Genomic DNA, 21,099 nt, shown 5'->3' on the forward strand with positions numbered 1-21,099 from the left:
ACCTGTTTGATTCCACTTTTGCTACCCGTGCCAGATTCACAAAAAACACCACCACCGCTGCCGCCCCCGGGCACAGTGCCAACCCAATAAGGACCTTTTGTGACCTCAGATCCACGCAGCAGGTGGGTAATGGGCTTTAATTCAAATCAAACACGACAGAGAGATATTACACAAACAGAGGCTTACAAACCTGCGCGCACCTGCACACACTCTCAGGTATTCAGCGCACACAAAGCCCTTCAAAGGCCCTCTGGACGACGGCACAGGTGCACGTTGCAACGCCATGCATGCAAACACACTCTCCGCCAAACTGGCTTTGTGTGTATGTGTGAGCAGGGGGACAGTGGGGGACAACGGCAGGTAAACAAACTCAAGTCAACGTATTGTCTTGGTCCAAATTTCCCCAAAGTCTCCAGGGGCTCAAATCTCATGTTGGACATATGTGTGTGTTTGTGTGTGTGTGTGTGTGTGTGTGTACCTGCATATGTGTGTGTTAGCTGGTGTATCTAGCGAGCTTTCCTGACATTGTTTACAATGAAAAGAGACGCATTTCAATTCAATCATGTAAAAAAAACGGAGGTAGAGAGGTGGAGGGGTGTATGCTAATGTTGTTGTGCGAGGGGACACTCACATGGGCACACACATACACACACACACCCCGCTAAACAATTGGGAGAACCAAACCATTCTAGCCAGAGTGAGTGCAGGAGAATGGGGCAGGAAAAGGGAGGATGTGTGAGGAGAACGCACACAAACACACACAAACACACTAAGAATAGGTGAAGAGGAAGAGGAAGCGATAGGGAGGCCGTCTCAACGGGGGCTCATGCAATTCTGTAAACAAGTGCAAACCACGTGTCGGGCCCGAGCACAAATACATAACAAATCATTGCAAAAACCCGGCACAAGGCAACACTATTGTTAAGTCATTACAGGTCGTTTGCACTTTGGATCTTTCCTGACATACGTGTTTTGAGTGGTTTTGCATTATCATGAATATACTTTCATCTTAAATCAAGGTTTTTCATAGCCAGTAGTAGAATATTCTGAGCTCATCTGAGTAACACGGCTTGATAAAATGAATAAATAAAGCAGAGCAACATATTGTATTATTAACGTGACACTTTAAATTTTTTATTTGGTTATTTTATCTATTTTTTTTATACATAAAATATTTATATTGTTGCAAAATCAGGAGAAAAGAACTGCACAGTAACGGCCCCTAAAAGCTGCATTGTGGCTCAAAGCACTGCTGTGGCTAACGTTAGCATGCTAACATTTGCATTAAAGTGGATTAGATTATTCCGTTGGTATCTGAACAACAGCTAAACAAATTCTCAGAAGCTCCGCCCACACAGACACAATACCCGTATACAGAGCGGTGTCAAGGTGGCTGATTTTGTTTCTAGCAGCTGACGAAAAACAAAACATATTATTCAAAACAGCTTCACACAAGACAAAAACACGCAGGAAAACAAAATGAGTGACCGTTGTTGTGGTTTTTTACAACACAACATAGAAGAAGAAGAAAAAAAAACAGGTATAAGTGATAAATTGTTTGATAAATATCAAATATATCACACTGGCACTAACAAAATGTGAAGCTTAAGTAAATAATTGACTCGTTTATATTTTATTGTTTGTCCTTTTTTTTATTTAGTCAATAAAATGTCAGAAAATGTTAATATATTCTTCCTGGATGTCGTCACTCTGCTTCTTTTCTGGCACAAAAAACTAAAAATAATTCTGTTCACAAAAAGTTGCAGATTCTCACAGTTGAGAGTTTGTGACTGGAAAAATATTAATAATTTGACACTTTGACAAAAACAAATGGCAGATATTTGTTTATCTAAGTCGCCAATTATTCTGTTAAACATTCATGATCCAATCCGGATCATTGGAGATTGCAACTAAACAATTTGTACAACTTTTATTTTTATAGTGTGCCTGTATTTCTATTGTTATTCTGACTCATTCTATTAAATTACATTGGTTAAACAGTGATACGACTATTGAATTTCCATCCTTGCTGATGTGCCGTCCACAGGTGTGTGACCTCAGGTGACTACGACTGTACTGGCGTGTGACATCATGGCCACAGAAACATATCACATACACCTCAGAGCCAGAATAAACCTTTACCTCCGTATCATGTGGCCTGGGATCCAGATAAATATGGAAACAACAATAGGAAACCAGCCCCCTGTGCAGATGGTGGGGGTGGTGGTGGGGGTTTCAACAGGGAAACAGTGCAGATATCTAAATATGGATGTCTATTATTGGATGTGATCACATATGATGTCATAGTGATAAATTCACCATATAAAAAAAAAGAAAAAAGAAAAAGCGACCTCAGAGTGAGCGCCTGCTGCTCCTGGAACAGTAAATCCGATCAAACACACGTGTGACATCACACGGCGCGCTGCTCATCTGTCAACACTTAACTGTGCATAAACACACATACAAAACTTTAATCGGCAGGGCCGTCTGTGGTCACAGGAGCAAGTTTAACATCAGCAGCCCTGTCAGTTTTTCTCAGAAGCGGCGTGGCGGTGGTGGTGGGGGGCCGTGAGGAGGAGGAGGGAGGAGAGGGGGGGGGGGGCTGCAGGGGCTCGACTTACGGCTGAAAAGGAAGGTATTTTTAGGTTGTTTGTTTAGGTAATCTACTTGTAGCTCCCAGACGACAGCCTGTCTGGGGCCTCAAAACACCTTCTATTGTGCATACGTGTGTGCGTTATGTGCGCGCGAGGGTGTGTGTCCCTGAGAAAAACGTGCACACCATTGTGTCTCTGCACTGTGAGCATTTAAATGTAACGTGTGTGTGTGTGTGTGCTCTGGCAGGCTACATAAAACCTTTCCTGGGTCAGTAGCTCTTCAACAGCTCATGTCAGTCCCCATGACGGTCGGCCGGTCTCCACTGTGGCTGTCACTGCTTTGACCTTTGACCTCTGCCGGTGTCACTCAGGCCGACGCCCACTTTCCCCTTCTCTCTCTCTCTCTCTCTCTCTCTCTCTCTGACTCTCAAAACAGGATCAAGGTCGCTCGCTGCTGCCGTGGAAGCGATACCCCCTCCGACTCGAAACTGTGTCAGCTCCTTTTCGCGCGTTGTGTTTGTGTATGTGCCTGCGTGCTTTCCTAAGTTAGTCGCATTTACATGTGTGTGTGCACTCTGCCTTCCTCCGTAACCCCCAGGCTAGTTGAACCTGGCCTTGCAGTGGTGGTAGGTGGCGTCGGTGGCAACAAGGGGAGGGGGTAAGAGGGTTGTAACAGGAGCCTGGGGTTAATGGCTGCTGCTTAGACAGGGTTACTCTGCTAATGTGTAACGTTTTAGCCTGTAGCTTTGATGTGAGGACAGACACACAGGCGCGGCGATGATGGGACGATGCAAACAAAAGAGGCGTGAGATCCAGAGGTGTGTGTGTGTCTGTGTGTGTGTGTGTGTGTGGGCTCTGCAGGTTACTCAAGTTTCCTGCGAGGTGTTTTGTGTATTCGCTCGGACTCCGCGGACTCTTTCACTCGTGGCATGCGAGCCGCTCTCTCTCTCTTCTTCCTGCCTCCTCTGCTATCTCTCCTTATCTTTATGGTTTCTTTTCCGCCACTTAACTTGATGCTCCACTCTCGGCGGCTTCGTCAGCGATCTGCGCTGTGCGGAGCAGGAGCTGCCAAAAAATGTGTTCAAGACTTCCTGTACTATTCTCGCTGCGCACTGCCAAAAATTGTATTTTTACACCCCAAACACACAGAAAGGAGCTGCGTCGCGCCCACACACCGCTCTTTAAGATCCAACATTTTACACTTATTTAAGTTCTCATATCCTCAGGAAGATATGATTCTGGTTTTTAAGGACAAAGAAAACAACATCTCAGTGTAGTTTTTTACATCTCCTCTGTGGGGCTCTAGTAACAGCAGGTCAGTCACAGCCAATCAGAAGAGAGGAGGCTCTAAACCATCTCTTCTGATTTGCTGATCCAGTAAAAGTACTTTAGATTTCAGAATAAAACAAAAGAAACCAAATCCTGCAAGTGTTGGATGGTGGGTCCAGGTGAGGGGGGGGGCGGGGCTTAATGACTGCTTTGTTGTGACCTCACAAAGTCACAGGAAGTCATGACGGCTCAGTTTCTCTGTGAACTGAAGCTCTGATACAACATGGACATCCACCTCTGTGCTAAACGATCTCCATTGATCTGGGTCGCCGTGGCAGCAGGGACTACTTCCTCAGTCAGTGAGGTGAACCTGCTTCCACAACACACACACACACACACACACACACACACACACACACACACAGGAAGTGATATTGACAGTAATATCAACCACAGCTGCTGGAGGTCGCGACACAACCACACTGGGCTTGTTCAGAGAGCGATCACCGTCTGTACCCATAACCCCCCGCTGCACCTTTCACACCTCCAGTCGTTTATCAGGGCCACTGGACAGGAGTCAATTCATCTTTCTCTTTCCTTTTACTCCACACACACACCTCTGTTTCCTTCCACTCACTTATTTTCCTCTCTATCTCCATCCTATCTCTCTTTCTCTGTTTTCTTTCCTCTCTCTCTCTTTCTTCTTCTTCCAGTCCGTGCCGCCTTCAAGGGGACAGCGTTTTCCTTTTTTTCCCCCCTTCTTCCTCCCTCCCTCCTCTTGCAGCCATGTTTGACTGCTCGCTGTGGATCAGGAAGGATCAAGGTTTCTAATCCCAGAGACGTGCCTGAGCATGGACACACCTCTGCTTTTTGGCTGGAGATCCGCAGCTTCGGATTCTCCCTCCGCCCCCCCTCCTGGTGCTGCGAGACCTCCACATCCCCCCCCAAATTACATTTCAGCTCTCCTGCGGGGAGGTTGCACCCCGCGGCGTGTTTGATACACGTGTAGTTTGCATGCCGGCGCACATACACATGTAGTCGCAGCGAGAGGTCGGCTACCTGATCTGAGGTCTGGGCTGAAAACCAGGGAGAGGTGTCGAGTGATTCCCGATGTACGAAAACTCATTTCACAGTTTTCCTCCTGTTTCATGTTTCCATATCTTTCTTATTCCCTCGTTCCTGAACACACACGGATCCGCAACTATCAGCCAATTAGCTTAGCTTTTAGCACAAAGACTGGGAACAGGAGGGGACAGGCAGCTAGAGGCGGTTTATGTGCCGGACTATTTCTGGGCTGGTCGGACACAGCGGCTCCCCGAAGGTAACACGGCACTGTAAACAGACAAATTTATTATGGCAACCCTGGAAATCAAATGACACTTGAAGGTTTATGTAACGGCCTTATCATTTCTGCATCATGGTTATAGGTCTGAGTTTCAACAGCCTCACTGTTGCTAGAGAGAAGAAGCCAAATTTGGAAGGGGTTTTTGTTTTGAAATTCATTCATTCAGAATGGATCCAGAAACTGAAGGTTTTTTTCAGGGTTCCTACCGAACATAATGCACCTGAACTCCTGTGTGCACAGGTTTCAGCTCTTTACCAACATATCAGTTATTCTGCTGTAACGTGTGTATACATCACTGCCAGAAAACCCTGGTCGCCCTAAATACGTTGCAGATCCATCACACTGGCAGATGTTGACGACAGCTCTATGTGTCAATGCATCAACCTGCGTATATGCCTCATTCTTCTTCCATACAATTCACACATCCCCAGTGTGTGTGTGTGTGTGTGTATGTGTGTGTGTGTGTGCTTTTTTCCAGGGGAGAATGAATCAGTGTGCTATTTCCTCCACCACTGTGATTAGAAAAGGGGGATCTCGGCTCATTAAAATGGACACTGCGTCCAGTCTCAGGGCCAATCAGATTACAGAGCAGCCTCTTTATTGCAGGGCCTTTTTGTCATAACCCCTAACTGATTGCAACGGAGCAGCCTTTGATTTGGCCACTGAACTCTTCCACCCTCCCTCCCTCCCTCTCTCCCTCCCTCCCTCCCTCTCTCCCTTCGTCCGTCCGTCTCTCCCCCCTGGAGAAAAAAACCGGATGACGACAAAAGAGAAGAAAAAGACCACCTACTATCGCCCCCCCCCGGCAGGATGGAGGGAGTTTGAGGAAAGAAATCAGCAGCGGGAGAACGAAGAGAGGGAGAGATAAAAAAAAAAAAAAAAAAAGCAAAGACAAGAAAAACACTTTCAAGGTGTTTGCAATCAGCCTCCCATTGTCCGGCGGTGAGGGAGAGACGGGCGTCCATCTGCTCGGATGCTTTGTCTCAGATCGCGCGGCGCGATTGGACCGTTAATAGAAGTGTATGATACAACATGCGATACGGCTGCAAACGACAGATGCACAGAATAAATATAGGACAGATACCGGTTCAGACGCACACGTCCTTACACACACACACACACACACACACACACACACACACACACACACACACACACACTCTCAGACACACGGGCCGTCCTCCTCCTCGCGATCAGTAACACATTGCCCCAGATCAAAGGGATTTCCGTGCAATGGTGAACCGATGGATGAAGTGTAGAAAAAGCACTGTTGCCAGACTGGAACTAAATCTCTTTCCACTTCACTTCCCCCCCCATGTTTTTTGTCTCTCTCTCTCTCCGTCCGTCCCTGCCTCCTCATCTCCATCTCCTCCACTTTTCTTGGCAAGAAAAGGTCTCTTCTCCCTCACTCTGTCGGCACAAAGAAGGTGGCAGAGGCCTCTCTCTCTCTCTCTCTCCGACCATGCCCACTTGATCGCTGTCCACTTCTCTTCTCTCCTCCCTCTCTCTCTCTCCCCTATCCGTCTTTCTCTGCCTATACATCCGTCCATCTCTCTTTACAAACCCGGCCTCTTCTCTGTCCGTCTGTCAGCCGAGGGAGAAGAGAGGGAAGAAAACAATTTTAAAGTGAGCGACAGAGAGAGAAAGAGAGAGATGGGGCAAAGGAGCAAGAGGGAGAGTGTGCAGGAGTGCGGGAGAAAATGGAGGGGGAGAAGAAGGGAAACAGCCGGAGGAATGGGGGAACGTCAGGGACGGATAGAGGGAAAGAGAGGGGGGGGGGGGGGGGGGAGAGGGGGTGAAAGGACTGCAGGGTTGTGTTGGTAGAGAGCCGGGGTATTGATTCAGGGCCTTTTGACATGCTAATTTGCTTGCTGACTGCTTTAATCGCTCCCTCTTCCCATCGCGGGCTTCAAAGAGAGGATGCTTTTCAAAAAGATGAGGCAGAGGAGAGGAGAGGAGAGGAGAGGAGAGGAGAGGAGAGGAGAGGAGAGGAGAGGAGAGGAGAGGAGAGGAGAGGAGAGAGGTTATCATCCCTCTCCCCCTCCTCCTGACAGCCATGTTGGGAACATCCATCCATCTCTGCATCCTGAATTTTTTAGAGGAACTGAAGTGTTTCCTCTAAAAGCTAAATTTGTCAACTGTTTTTTCTTTTGGACGGCAGCGGTGCATGAAATTATCAATATCTGTGTTTTTTTGTTGTTTTTTTTTAAAAAGAAAGAAACTGCTGGAGTTTGAAGTCTGAAAACTCTGGAAAAACAAGAGAAAATTTCCCTGATATAAAATATTTACTTTCTTCTTCCTTCCTGCGAGACGCTTCTGAAGCTGCCTCACCACCAGCAGCACCATGCCGCCTCCAGCTCCACAACAACAACAACAACAACAATAACAACAACAGTGTCCATCAATGGGAAACTCTGAATGTGAACAAATCTAATAAGCAGCCTGGCATCTTTGCTGCTCGCTTCACTTTTGTGTTTTTTGTTGTTTTTTCCCCAGTGTGAATTAAGTCGACAATGAAAAGCTGCTGTGTAGAAATATGAGGAGGAGTGGGGAGGGGGGTGATTTTTATTCTCATTTCGAACAAACCAAAACCAGCTTTTTATTTTGCCAGCCTCAGTTTTAGATGAGTCACAGTGGAGATCAGCCAGTTCCAGGTATTTAAATGACACCTGTTGCTGTTTAACCGGTGCGGTGATCTCATTCACCATGACAGTTTAAAACAAAAACAAAAAAAAACCAGAGCAGAATACATCTCCTCTGATCCACTCAGCGTCCTGTTTGCTTTATAAAGAACACGCTGTAGTTTTATAAACTTTTCTGTGTCACATCCAGTATCGAAACCATATTTTCCCTGCTGACATTTGAGGCTGCTGTAATTCCACTTTTTTTTTTTTTGTTTCAAATGTAGTTTGTCGTGCTCCTGGCACTGCCTTTAAAACCAGTGTCAGCTCCATGAAACAAGGGCAAAAAATAAAACAGACTCCTCTGGTTTAAAAAAAAAAAGAAACTTGATTTTCATTGGAAAAAATGAGCTTATAAAAAAAAAACCAGCAGGAGACGAACGATTTAAAGATGGATATTCGTGGCAGCGTATTCCTGTGTGTGTGTGTGTGTGTGTGTGTGTGTGTGTGTGTGTGTGTGTGTGTGTGTGTGTGTGTGTGTGTGTGTGTGTGTGTGTGTGTGTGTGTGTGTGTGTGTGTTTAAGCTGCTGCTGTGGGAGCGCTGCAGCCGTCAGCTCCGTCCGGGTCATGCTCGATCACCAGCGGCGGCTTCCTGCCCCGAGCTGGGGCAAAGGAGGGGAGGAGGAGGAGGAGGAGGGGGCACGAGGAGGCAGGAGAGGTGATGAGTGTCGAGGACTGGAAAGGGAACAAACACTGAGGCAGGACAGCAGCCCGAGCAGGAAAAGCATTTCAGCACCTCGGTTAATGACGGCTGAATTACCACCAGCAGCTCCCCTCTCCCTCGCTCCCTCGCTCCCTCCCTCCCTCCAGGCCAAGGAAGTGTTGAGAGGAGAGGAGAGGTTTTTTTTTTCATCATTTGAGGAGCTAAACAAGAGCAGAGTATAAAAAATGCTTTAAGTAATTATTTCAGTAGGAAGGGGAGGGGATGGAGGGGGGGGGGTTGCTCATGAGACATTTTGTCCTTTCTCTCTGTATCTGTTGTTCTTCGCTGCTCTCCGTTGGTAATAGATTCCTCGTCTCTATTCAGCAGCACAAAATGAGCCTCTCTGGTGGCAGGCAGAGTGATGAGTACATTCACCTCTATTCTGCTCAGCTCTGAGTGTGTCGCTGTGTTGTATGTGTGTGTGTGTGTGTGTGTGTGTGCATACTAAACCCACTCCTCTGTGTGCATCTGCTGTACATATTTATGAATGCATCTGTGCACTCGTGTCAGTTACTTCACATGTGCGTGCCTGGACTTTTGTTTGTGCATGTACGGCTGCAGCAACGTGTGCAACAGCTCAGCTCCTCATCCTCTGCTCTCTTTTTTTATTATTATTCAGGTTGGCGTGAGCGTGCACGTGTGTTTGTGGGAATAATGACGGGGTGATGATGTTGCGTGTGCAGCCCCCCCCCCCTCCTCTCCTCTCCTCTCCTCTCCCAGTAGCGAAGGTAATCTCATTATTCAGCCCACTTCCTGCCGCCACCACCAGAGACAAGCTGACGAACACTAACCACCTTAACGGCCGGAGCAGAGAGAAGCAGGGAGGAAGGGAGGAAGGGAGGAAAAAATGAGAGAGAGGGAAGATGAAACAAGAAAGAAAGAGTGTGAATGGAAGAAAATTGCAAACAGAAACTCAGCAGCAAAAAAAAAATGGAGAGAGATAAAAGGAAAAAAAAGGGGGAAGAGAGAGACGTTAAAGGAGCAGGAAATTCAAAGAAACAGAGAGGACGCGGGCAGAAAAAACACAACTACAGCAGCCGAGGTCAACGACAGAGGAAGAAGATGCAAATACTTCATTTGTGTGACTGTGTGTGTGTGCAGGAGAGAGAGTGAGAGACTGAGTGTGTGTATTTAAAGTCATCGGGGACCGGCGGGATAAATAGAATTACGTGGTGAATTTAGAATGATGCTCCCAAGCGCATATTTAACAATTTAACACTGTCAACAGAGGGAGAGGGAGAATGGGAGACCTAGATACACACACACACACACACACACACACACACACACACACCTCTTAAAAACCTCTTAATCTAACACCAAGAAGAGTTTCCAGCTCAGCAATGCCTCCTGGGAATTAAGAGGAAGGAGGGAGGAGGAGGAGGAGGAGGAGGAGGAGGAGGAGGAGGAGGAGGAGGAGGAGGAGGAGGAGGAGGAGGAGGAGGGAGGAGAGGGTCTCAGGTGAGAAAATGCTCCGATCACACACTGACATCACAGTTGGGCGCTAAACCATCACACACACACATATGCAGACAGGGAATACACAAAGTACAGGAAGTGAAGTTTACGTTGAGAGAAGTTAAAAGTGAGTTCAAGTTTCTGAAGAAGAAGAAGAAAAGGTGTAAAAGTCTTGTTTCAATCTGAGAGATAAAAATGTAAATAGTGGAGCTTCAATCGTCTCCATGGGAACTTAACGCCTGTTTTGAGGCAATGGCAGCTACTATTGAGTGTGTGTGTGTGTGTGTGTGTGTGTGTGTGTGTGTGTGTGTGTGTGTGTGTGTGTGTGTGTGTGTGTGTGTGTGTGTGTGTGTGTGTGTGTGTGGTGATAGATCGCAGCTCAACCATGACCCAGCATTCTGCATTGTCAGAGATGTGCGTCACCTTCACTCCTCAACACATGCGCCAACAAAAACAACTTAAAGGCAAAGTCATAGCGCCTCCCCCCCTCCTCCTCCTGCTGCTGCTGCTGCTGCTCCAACACACACACACACACACACACAGACACACACACACACACACACACATTAACGGAAACATAACTTGAAATGTGCTGATTTCCCTGAACACACACATCGTTGCTCTGCAGAGAGGAAACTCTGCCAGAGACACAAACCAAACGTCATCCTTCAAAACTTTTCTCTCTATCAGCAAAAAAAGAAGAAGCTGTGGAGCTAATTATCATTTGGCCTTAATGGGGCACATAGTTCTCTCTAATCCCCCCACCCGCCCCCCAACAGTAGTAGTAGCCCCCTCACCAGATGAGGAGCGAGGGGACAACTGCCCCCCCATACACACATACATACACCCGTTTGACAGGGAACGGGATCCCAAATGCAAACAGCCAGCGTCCCCTCTCCTCAGATCTGCCCCCCCCCCCTTGGCCCTCAGTGCCCTGGTCGCCCCTCTCTCCTTGGCCCTGGCCACCCTTGGCCCACCTCGAGCTCAGACAGACGCACACACACACACCCCCACCCCCCCTTCACCCCCCAAAACCCGCCGCAGCTGTCAAAACCCTGACGTCTTAATCAATCCTGGATCCACGACCCTGTCAGACGGAGCAGTAAGATGGATGCAGAAGGGGCCGACCTCTGACCTCTGCCAGGGGTGGAGAATACAACTTCTATGTGCCCCCCCCTCACCCCCAATCCCTCTACCCCCCCCCCAATCCCAACTCCACCACCAAAAACATCACCAGCTTCACTCAGTCGGCTCCACTGCTGCTCCCCCCAAAACAATGATGGAAGAGAGCCCATTCATCCTGCAGGCTGGGAACCGGGGGCCGCGGTGGCCCCTCTAACCCCGCACGTACGCAACACACACACACAAGTATGCAAACACACACGTCTTGCACACACACAATCGGGCTCATGTGCACCATAGAAAGAAAAGTTTGAAGCCAAATCAAGCCTTAAAGAGTGAGAATAGGTCGACACAACACAACTTTTTGATATATAGGAAAGAGTATGACCCCCCCCCCCCCCCCCCCCCCCCCGAGCTCAGCTCCTACGCCTCAGCAGCCCCTCTCTCTCCCATGGAGCCTGTCACACTGAGGAATATTAACCAGCTCATCATTGCACTTGAGGCCCGACGGTGGCCGCCACCTTTCAACCCTCCGGTCACCGGAGCTGACCCACGCCGGCGCTCGGCTTCGGCCTCGGGGGTTTTCAAAGGCCTCGATGCAACATCAACCCCGCACTCGCAACCGAAAGCGAAATGTTTAACATCTCAAAAACGATGTAATTGGAGCTTCGGAGTGAACCAAGTGGACGCACTGGCACCGCAAACTTAAACAAAAGCCGAGCAGATGCAGCGATATGTGAACTAAATGGATGTATTGGCTTGAGAAGCGACGCTGCCAAGCTCCGAGCCCTGGCTGGCTGGCTGGCAGACGCTACGACACTGCATTAGTCATGTACAAAAAAAAAAAAAAAAGAATCAAAGTCTCCACAGCCTTCTTTATTGCCTTCTTTGGAGGGTTAACAGCTGTTTATCTAAAACTGGAATTAAAGGAGAGATAAGGAGGGCCGTTTTAAGTGTTGCGGGGCAAATTGGAGTTATGATCTGAAGCATGAGATCAGGGTGGAAATAAGAGGTTATTACAGTCAACTGCCAGTCCTGGGAAGATTTACCTAAAGTCTGTAACTAACTACCTTCTGGTCTCCTTCACTCAACCCCTCCATTTTCCCCTCTGAGCTCCTTTTGAAGCCGACCGACCCCGGGGACAGAAACCTGGCCGCAGCCATCTGAGCCCAGCGACGGGGAAGATGGGCTGCATTCCAGCCGAATTCTTTAAGGCTCAAATTATACTTTTTTGTTTTTTGGGACAAACACACACCCATCTGTGACCACTTGTACCCCCCTTTATTTCTTTTTTTTCTTACCTCCTCCCACCCCCCAAGCAGCCAGTTAGTAGTGGTCCCCTTAAATCACCGGAGCTGTTTGTCGTGCAATTAGTCCCCCAAGATAAAGGCTCCCTTGTAAATTAGGAGAGGTGTAGTGGTCCGTCCCCCTTGTTAATCACCCGTGCCCAGCCTCTGACCCCTCACTGCTGTGGCCCGCTGCTGTTTTGTGTGTGGTGTGTGTGTGTTTGTGTGCACCAATAAATAAACCATCGTGGCAGAATTAGCATCCACTCGTCTGGCCGGCTGACAACAACTGTGCCTCGGCTTTTGGCAAAATGCTGCATGTGTGATCCACAAAACAGCTGCTGAATATACTACTGGATGCTGCTGCCCTACAATGCATGCGTGCGTTCATACCATGAGCTGCGGTTTACAGCGTGAAAAAGCAATGAAACAAAGCTTGTTAAAAGAAAAAAAAATGAGGGAGAGAGAGTGAGTCTATCAAAAAAAATGCCAATCACTCCACAAGCAGGAGCTCTAGAGGCCGCTCCAGCTCCAGCAACAGGCCGAAGCTTCGATCATGCAGCTGATTTAAAAGAATGTGGAGTGAGGGAGCTCCTCTGCACCGACCTTAAAACCTCATCAAAAAGCCTGCTATAGGATCACATTGAGATGAGAGCTGAATAATCGCCGGCGAAGGGCTATTGCCCCCCTACCACACAGCAGTATTTCAACTCCCATCTCCCAGCTGTGTGTTTCCACTCCCTTTTTATACCTGCTTGGAATGATAAACTCCTTCTCTCTCCTCCTTCCCTCTCCCCTCTGAAAACTGCCTATCTCCTTTTCCCAGCTTCAGGCTCCATTGGGAGTGAGAGAAAGAGCAGGTGGGGAGTGAAAAAAAGACACACAGCGGTGGTGCGAAACCAGTCGCAGGAGCTCTCTGCACCCTCCCCTCCCCCCCTTTCCCCTTCGGTGTCACCGATTCTCCTGGGGATGCACCCCATTGCACAACAACCTCCCAGTGGGCTCGCTAATTACTCCATTTACAGTCATCATTGCCTCTATCACCCGAGCAGACACTGGAAAGAAGACTGTAGAGGGAGAGGGAGAGAGGGGAGGCAAATACATATCCCACAGGGTACGGAGGTAGGTGAATCAAGGGAGGAGAGGACAAAGAAAATGAAACAGAGAGAAATGAAGCAGAGGGAGGAAAGAGAGAGTGAGCGAGGGAGGTCTATAAATAGCAAAAAGGGGCAAAAACCAGCCGGCGAGACCCAAAAAAAACAGCATAAGTCAAACAGCATGTCTTTACCTTGGCATTCCGAGTTGCGCTCCTCATATCCAGGGTTGCACAGGCAGTTCCCGATGGGCACCAGCCACTCTCCGTCGGCGCCGCAGTACATCTTAGGAACCTCCTTCTCCTCTGAATTATCCACGCACGAGCCGCGAACTTCCACAAGCGAGGACGTATCGGCTCCGGTGATGGTGTCGGGAAACTGCGCCAAGTTACGCACGGCCAGGGGGCACTTCTTGTAGAAGACCCGCACGGAAACGAGGGCGATGCACGCCCCGACGTCCTGGAAGGCCAAATAGAAGCCCTTGCGGGTGAGGGCGCCCACGTCTCGAACCTCCGTGTTGAGCTTCATGATGCGGTCGCCGATGTCCACCTGCGTGAAGCTCTCGTCGGCGGCGATGGTGTCGATCTTGCCGAACTGGTTCTCGCGGATGTAGCGCTCTTTGTCGTTGTTGGACTCGTAGTAGTAGAGGTTGAAGGTTTCCTTGCAGGTTCCCATGACGCCCGGGAGGCTGTTGCAGTCTCGCAGGGTGAACTTGATCTCGATGTAGACGCGCTGGGCGCCGCCGCGGGGGATCCAGTCGGTGCGGAGCCAGTTGTTCTGGTTGGGCTCCATGACGTTACACACCTGGTACGTCCGAATGGGAATGTTCTTCTCGTCCATAATACTCACTTCCTCCCACTGCGTTGGGGGGGAAAAAGTCCACACAACAGGGGAAAACGTTACAGGATGAAACCAAACTCAACCATTGTTGAAGGGATAGTTCAACATTTTGGCCAATTGCCATAATCCCTATAGTTTTAGCAGTGGGTTCGTTACCTTTAATTGTTGGTGCAAGCTATTTTTAGAACGGCGGAGCAGAGCCGTGAGGTGCTCAGAGCTACGCTACGGAGGCTAATGGGATTTCTTGGTTTCCCTCATCAAACTCATCAAATACACAATCCAACAACTCCAAAACGCTCTGGTGGACAAGTTGTGACCTGCACATTCACCACGCTATGAGATGATAACAGATCGTTATGAGACAGTTGTTTTCGAGGTAAATGCAGAGACTGCTTGCCGACAAACTGTCGCTGAAGGCAACACGCATCTGTGGTTTTGCATGAATTTACCTCGAAAACAGCTCTGTCTCATAACGTCCTGTCATTATCGCGTAGCGTGGTGGATGTGCAGGTCACAACTTGTCCACCAGAGCGTTTTGGAGTTGTTAGATTGTGTATTTGATGAGTTTGATGAGTTTTTCCCAATCCCATTAGCCTCCGTAGCGTAGGTCTGAGCAGCTCAACGCTTGGCTTGGCGGTTCTAAAAATAGCTTGCACCGACAAGTAAAGGTAACGAACCTACTGCTATGACTATAGCAATTATGGCAATGGGCCAATTTGCCAAAATGTTGAACTATCCCTTTAAATCAGACACTTAAAGGGGAACATGCGTCAGTGAAGGTTTAAAACATCCGGAAAACATCACAACTAGTGCGTAACACATACCACACACAACTGGGAGTCGGGTTGAGAGCAGAATGCGAGAAAGATTAGTCAATATTTGAGTCCCGGCAGAGTAATTAATTGATGGCTAAACTTAATGCATATTTTATGAATGGCACCTAATAGACTTGTTAGGTCCTAATATAGAATCATAAAGATATTAATATTCATGGATTCTCCTCGACTGCGAGAAAGGGAAATTTGTAATTAGTCCTCTGCCTCAGTGATGCCTACACTTCAATTACTTGGGGAGTGGTATAGCTACACAATATCCTCTTCTTAAACACACACACATTGTGAAACCCCCTCCCTCCCAAAAGAAATGGAGGCCTGTGAATCAGCGCTAATGATCTAATGTGATCCTGCTTTACATCTGCGTACACGATGGAGGGGGGGGGGTGAGGAGACGGCACAAATGTTCACCGCAGGAGAAGGAGAGGCTGACGTGAGGCTGCAGCATGGATTACATTATCCAGCACAGCCTGGCTTATTTTTGCCGAGGGGGAATGTTTGTTTTACTTATGATAAAGTCGCCCCCCCCCCCCCCCCCTCCAAACTACCCCGACCCCCACCCATCCCACTCTTCTCCACAGAGCACTGTTGAGCAAAAAACAAGCGTGTCTTAAGAGGCTCAAAGCCTTGTGCTCCCCTTAAGTTTTTCATCGTGTGTTTTTAAATAGAGTCTTTGACTGAGCTGCCGGGGCCGTAAACATGAGCCGACGGGCCTTTGGCTGCCGTACCTTCACCCCCATTTAGGAAAAACTGTACAAAACATAATAATAATAATAATAATAATGGGGCAGTGGGAGATATGGAGGGGGGAGTTACACTGCCAGATTTGATTTGACGCCTTATCATAAACAATCTGCTCTAAAGCCTTTATTTCCCCAGAGGAGGGGAGGGTTAATGCTGCGGCTGTACCGTTTAAGAAAATGTCTATCATTCCCGGCTTTTCCATCCCACTCTGCCCTCTCTTCCTTTAACCCCCCCCACCCCAAGTCTTTTGCCTTTGTTGTGGAAATCAAGCAGCACCGAGATAAGGCCGCACCTTTCCCTGATAGCAGGGGAAGGAGGAAGAATGAGGCCAATTGGTCGTAATGAGGGGGTGAATGCAGAGGCCTGACGGGGAGCAGCCAGGACCCTGTCAATCACTTGTTTGTGATAAAATGGCGGCGGTGAACGACAGCCAAGTTCATGGAGAAAAAAGCTCAACCCTGCAAGGTGAACCTTAGCTCCCCCTCCGGTTTGGATTCATGTGATGCTAATTTGTTTTAATTGTTGTGAAACTCTCAGCAGAACGAACTGGAGGTCTGACCGACTGACTGACTGACTGACTCACTGATGCTTGTTATGAACACCGATTCATTTAGGTCACTGCTGCATTTCAGGCCGTTTCTGTGACGATCATGTTCAGCCGTGATTAAAGACAAAGCATGCGGCCTCACCTCTCCGCACTCAGCAGTCTAATAAAGCCTGTGGCGCACCAGGGCCCCGACTGCGGCCCCTTATTCTTTCCCCTTCAAACACACACACACTGTAGATATCCCAATTAGACTTCGAGATTATGCTTTTTCGGTCGAGCCCATTCCCCCGTCGCTTCGAGCCCCGACCCAGTCGTCCTGCGGCAAGAGCTGAACCCCACTGCACTCTCCCCCCTTTATTCATCCATTCCAGAGGACCCTCTCTCTCTCTCTCTCTCTCTCTCAGCTGCCAAGTTCCTCTCTCTCTCTCCTCGACTCAATGGTGGAAAGGGATATAAAGTTTCCCCACAAAGAACGATTCAATCCACCGTCTATTCAGGAAATCTGACGCCCGCTGCAGTATCGGCCCCAGCATCTGACCATTACAGAGTGGTTAGAGAGAAGGGGAGCGAGGAGAAAGGGGAGAATAGGAGGGAGGTGGGTGGTGGTGGTGGTGGTGGTGGGGGGGGTTAGGGGGTGAGGAGAGGGTTGCCTATAGACCCCGGTGGTGGTGGTGGTGGTGGTGGTTCTCAAAGTGAATTCCGGGGACCCCATGGGGGCCCTGGAGGGTGTTCAGGAGGGTCCTCTGCATGCACACAGCGAAAAACGGCAAATTGTTCTTCGTTTATCCATATTTTCAGTGTAAGACAGTGGAAATTAGGCAGCGTCTTGATCTCCCCCTGCAGCCTGTAATGTCCCTACAGTGCAGACAGCTGCACAATAAATCACACACAAAGATATTCCCATAAAGGAGCTCACCAGGACAAAGTCTTATCAAAGAAGGCTGTGTATCTCTTTGGCGGTCCACTCCAGAGCTGCTGCCAATAATGGATATTATCTCTCCATTTTTTTTTTTTTTTTGCTCAATAGGGGATCATGCGTCCTATAACAAGGGGACACTTCTTTTGCAGTACTCACCCCTCCTTCTGTCGGGTTGGCGACCCATCCCAGCTCCCCCTGTACAGATCTGGAGTCCAATAACGTGACTGGAAAACAAGAATGGGAGAGAGGTGAGCATGCAGCAGTATCTCTCTCTCTCTCTCTTTGGGTCTGTCCATGCAACAATCAGCAGTGGCAACTATAATCCACTTATAGGTCTCACACACACACACACCGAGGAAGAAAAACAGGGGCTGCTGCTGCTGTGTGTGTGTCCTTTAAAGGGCCTTATTGAAAATGCAAGTAATTGTTAAAGGGTTTATTAAGTATAGAAAAGCCCTCATGATGAATGTGAGTATACACAGAGAGAGAGAGGGAATAAAAAGTGCAGGCCAAATGTTTTGTTGGGTGGAAATCCCTGCTGTGCTTCCACTGGCGTCCTTTCCATTGATTTTCGTTGAGAAAGAGATTTTTTATTCAACAAATGACAAATACATTTCCCAAGTGTCTTTAAAATAATGATTTTTTTCACTTTGCCCCAGCAGCAGCAGCAGCAGCAGCTTTAAGCCTGTTAGATGCGATCAGAATCAGTTAGAGACCATAGAGCCGTGTGCATAAACTTGAGGGACAAAAAAAAAAGAAACCGCTCGTGACAGACGGATAGACTGTCTCCTGCACAATAAAAGCAGATATTTCATAAAAATGTATTTTCGATTGACAAACAAGAGAATACGCTGTGGATGTGTGTGTGTGTGTGTGTGTGTGTGTGTGTTTTAGCCTTGTTTTGAATCCGATCATTAATCAACTGCTCGGCATAAATCAATGGCTCAATAAGCCTCTTATGTAATTATTCCACTGTTTAACGTTACACCAGGTTCATTACATAAAACAGACTGATCCGTTTCAGATTCGGAGCTATTAATTTTATATTTAAATAGAAAGTGGGTCCGTGATGCATCCTTCACTGTGGGCTCGTGTCAAACAGGCTGATCCGGACCCAGACAGACTGAGCCGTCAGGTCTGCAGAGGACAGACTCCACACAGCACATCAGGCTGTTTTTGATTTGATTTGATTTATTTATTTATTTATTTTTACAATAAACTCTTTATAGCTGTGTGTGTTTGCAGTGGACAAACAGGCTGTGGTCTGTGTTGGGCCCCAACATTTTTGAAACTGGATACACTGCTGCGCTCTGGGACCGAGGAGCAGGAGCAGGAGCAGGAGGCTCCGGAGCTCTGGCTTTGTGTCGGACTGCGCTCGGTTTGAACATCCTGCAGCTCCGTGTTTCGATCACGAACAAAAAACAAAGAAAGAAAAAAAAACAGCTAAAACTCTATTTTAACCACCGCAGCAATAACACACTCTTTAATTCAGTGCGCATCTGACGCACCGTGCAGCGCAGTAAAAAAAAAAAAAAAAAAAAAAAACTTGTAGGATTTGTTTTCCTGAAATCTCTACATGGTTTTCCAGCTCAGCGCGGTGTGACAGGCAGCAGGAGCAGGAGCGCAGAGATCAGCTCTGACTGATCACCGCGGAGCTGCTGCTGCTGCTGCTGCTGCTGCTGCTGCTGCTGCGGGTCAGTCGGATGTGCGCTGAATTTGCTGATCTCCCACTGACTCGTAAATCCGCTTCATTTTCAGTGCTACAGGTCCGTTCAGATCGATGCAGCGCGGCGTTTTTACACCGCTTCTCCAGCAGAGATCATCGGCTTGACCTTCTCTCTGCGCCGGGGAGACCAGCACGCATCGGGGCTACAAGTACAGGCTACCCCCCCTCCCTCTCTCTCTCTCCCTGCTCGCAGCCCCGTCGGGCAGCTGGCAGCCCGATCCAAGCCCGAGACCCGATGCATGCATGCGGGGGACTCGGGCACACACTTCTTCTTCTCATTCCAGTTTCGTTCGCGCGAAACCCGCAAAAAAGTCGCTGCGTTTAAAACAAAAAAGAAAGAAGAAGATAAAAAAGAGGGGGTGACGGGTAAAACTCATCGCGGGCTCCACGCACTCACTCAGGGGCCCCGGAGTGGAAAAAGGCTCCGCGGTGCAAAACGCGCACAACACGGAGCGAGAAGGAGGATGAAGTCACAAGTCCGCGGCAGTTGTGTGTTTTTCTCTCTCCCGATAACCTTACCTTCATTCGGGGGGTATATCCGTGCCGGCGAAACAAATGTAGATATCCCAAAAACGAGAAAGGTGACCGCGAACAAAATCCCTGCCATGAGTGCCATTTGTGTCGTTGTTCCCGTTTTTCTCTCCTCTTTTTCTTTCGTTGCTCTTATCCCAGGGTCCTGCGCTCTCGCTCTCTCTCTCACTCTCGCTCTCTCTCTCGCTCCCTCTCTCTCTCCCTCTCTCTCCGTCTCTTTCCCAGTGGAATATGGGTTTGAAGCGCACAACAAGGGGAGAGAGAGACGCACCGAGCGCACCAACAGCCAGCCAGGGAGGCGGGTCTTAGTCGAGTCTGTCAATCCATATAGGAAACACAGTGAACGGAGAAGGGGGGGTGGAGTGGGTGGTAGGGGGGCAAATAATCATTAACTGCCCCCTCCCCTTCTGCACACCCCTAACAACTCACTCTGTTGTTGACCAGTGGGCACTACAGCAAATGTGTGTGTGTCCACGGACTCCACGCACGCAGGTAGCCTACAAAGACGATGTAAAACTCACAGTGAGTCAACCGAGTCACACAACGAGAACAAAACCACGGGTGGAAATGTGGAAATGTCCTGTTAGTTAGTCACCACCAGTGGATACGAAGAGGAAGAGGAGAGGATATAGCGCGCAACCGTTTGTGTGCGCCATATAGCCTATTTCATACTACATCCCGCTCCAAACTTTAAACCACCAAACACATACACTATCTCTCTCTCTCTCTGCTTCTGCACGTTATAATATCTATATGCACACACACACACACACACACACACACACTGCGCCAGTCTCCGTCCTCTGCCACTCCGCTGCTGATCCTGCATGTAGTCTGGCTCCAGTCAAGCGCAGCGCTGTCCAAGGTGAGCCGCTGTCGGACCAAGGTCGCCACCTAGCGGACACATTGACGCCTGTTCCGCCTCCAGAATTGGATTAAAGAACAAGCATGAGCATGACCCCACTAACATTACATGGTATTGCACTTTGTGGAATTGACAATGCTGTTTTTTTGTGTGTGTATGTGTGTGATCGGTGGGCGGTTTGTATTGGATTAGTCACTTTGCTATTATTCTAATATTATTATGGGTATTTATTTATGATGAATCTGCACATCTCATCCATCTGTGAGTGCAGGGCGGTTATTTTTGGGAGGGTGAATGATGCTCAGGAATTGATGTTTCTCCTCAGACAAAGCCTGCTTTGTTTGTGTTTGAGAAGAGCCAGCTGTGCCCAGGTTTCGGGCTCTGCCCCCCCCCTCACCCCCACCACCCCCGGGTGCCCTCCTTCATTCATTCCTCCCACTCAGGTCTTCGATTGCCCCCATGAGGGGTGCCCATGGCAGGCAACCTTTTCAATGATCTGCAGAGGGGGATGTCAGTGTGTGGGCAGGTTATAGGGAACTTCT

At 48.5% G+C, this 21,099-nt stretch overlaps 1 protein-coding gene across 2 annotated transcripts in view; it reads right to left on the reverse strand.

Moving 5' to 3' along the window:
• epha4l (eph receptor A4, like) overlaps positions 1 to 19,903 on the reverse strand; it is a 58,135-nt gene extending 38,232 nt beyond the window's left edge. For both annotated transcript variants that reach the window (XM_083984348.1, XM_083984347.1), the window contains exons 1-3: positions 19,681 to 19,903; positions 17,592 to 17,659; positions 13,747 to 14,410 (exon numbers count right to left, since the gene is read on the reverse strand). In XM_083984348.1, coding sequence (XP_083840474.1) covers positions 13,747 to 14,410; positions 17,592 to 17,659; positions 19,681 to 19,777 — 829 coding nt within the window. In that variant the 5' untranslated portion in view covers positions 19,778 to 19,903. The remainder of the gene's footprint in view (positions 1 to 13,746; positions 14,411 to 17,591; positions 17,660 to 19,680) is intronic.
• Between the last annotated feature and the right edge of the window lie 1,196 nt (positions 19,904 to 21,099).

This window comes from Trachurus trachurus (assembly GCF_905171665.1).
Source record: "Trachurus trachurus genome assembly, chromosome: 13".
In the NCBI taxonomy this organism is placed as follows: domain Eukaryota; kingdom Metazoa; phylum Chordata; class Actinopteri; order Carangiformes; family Carangidae; genus Trachurus; species Trachurus trachurus.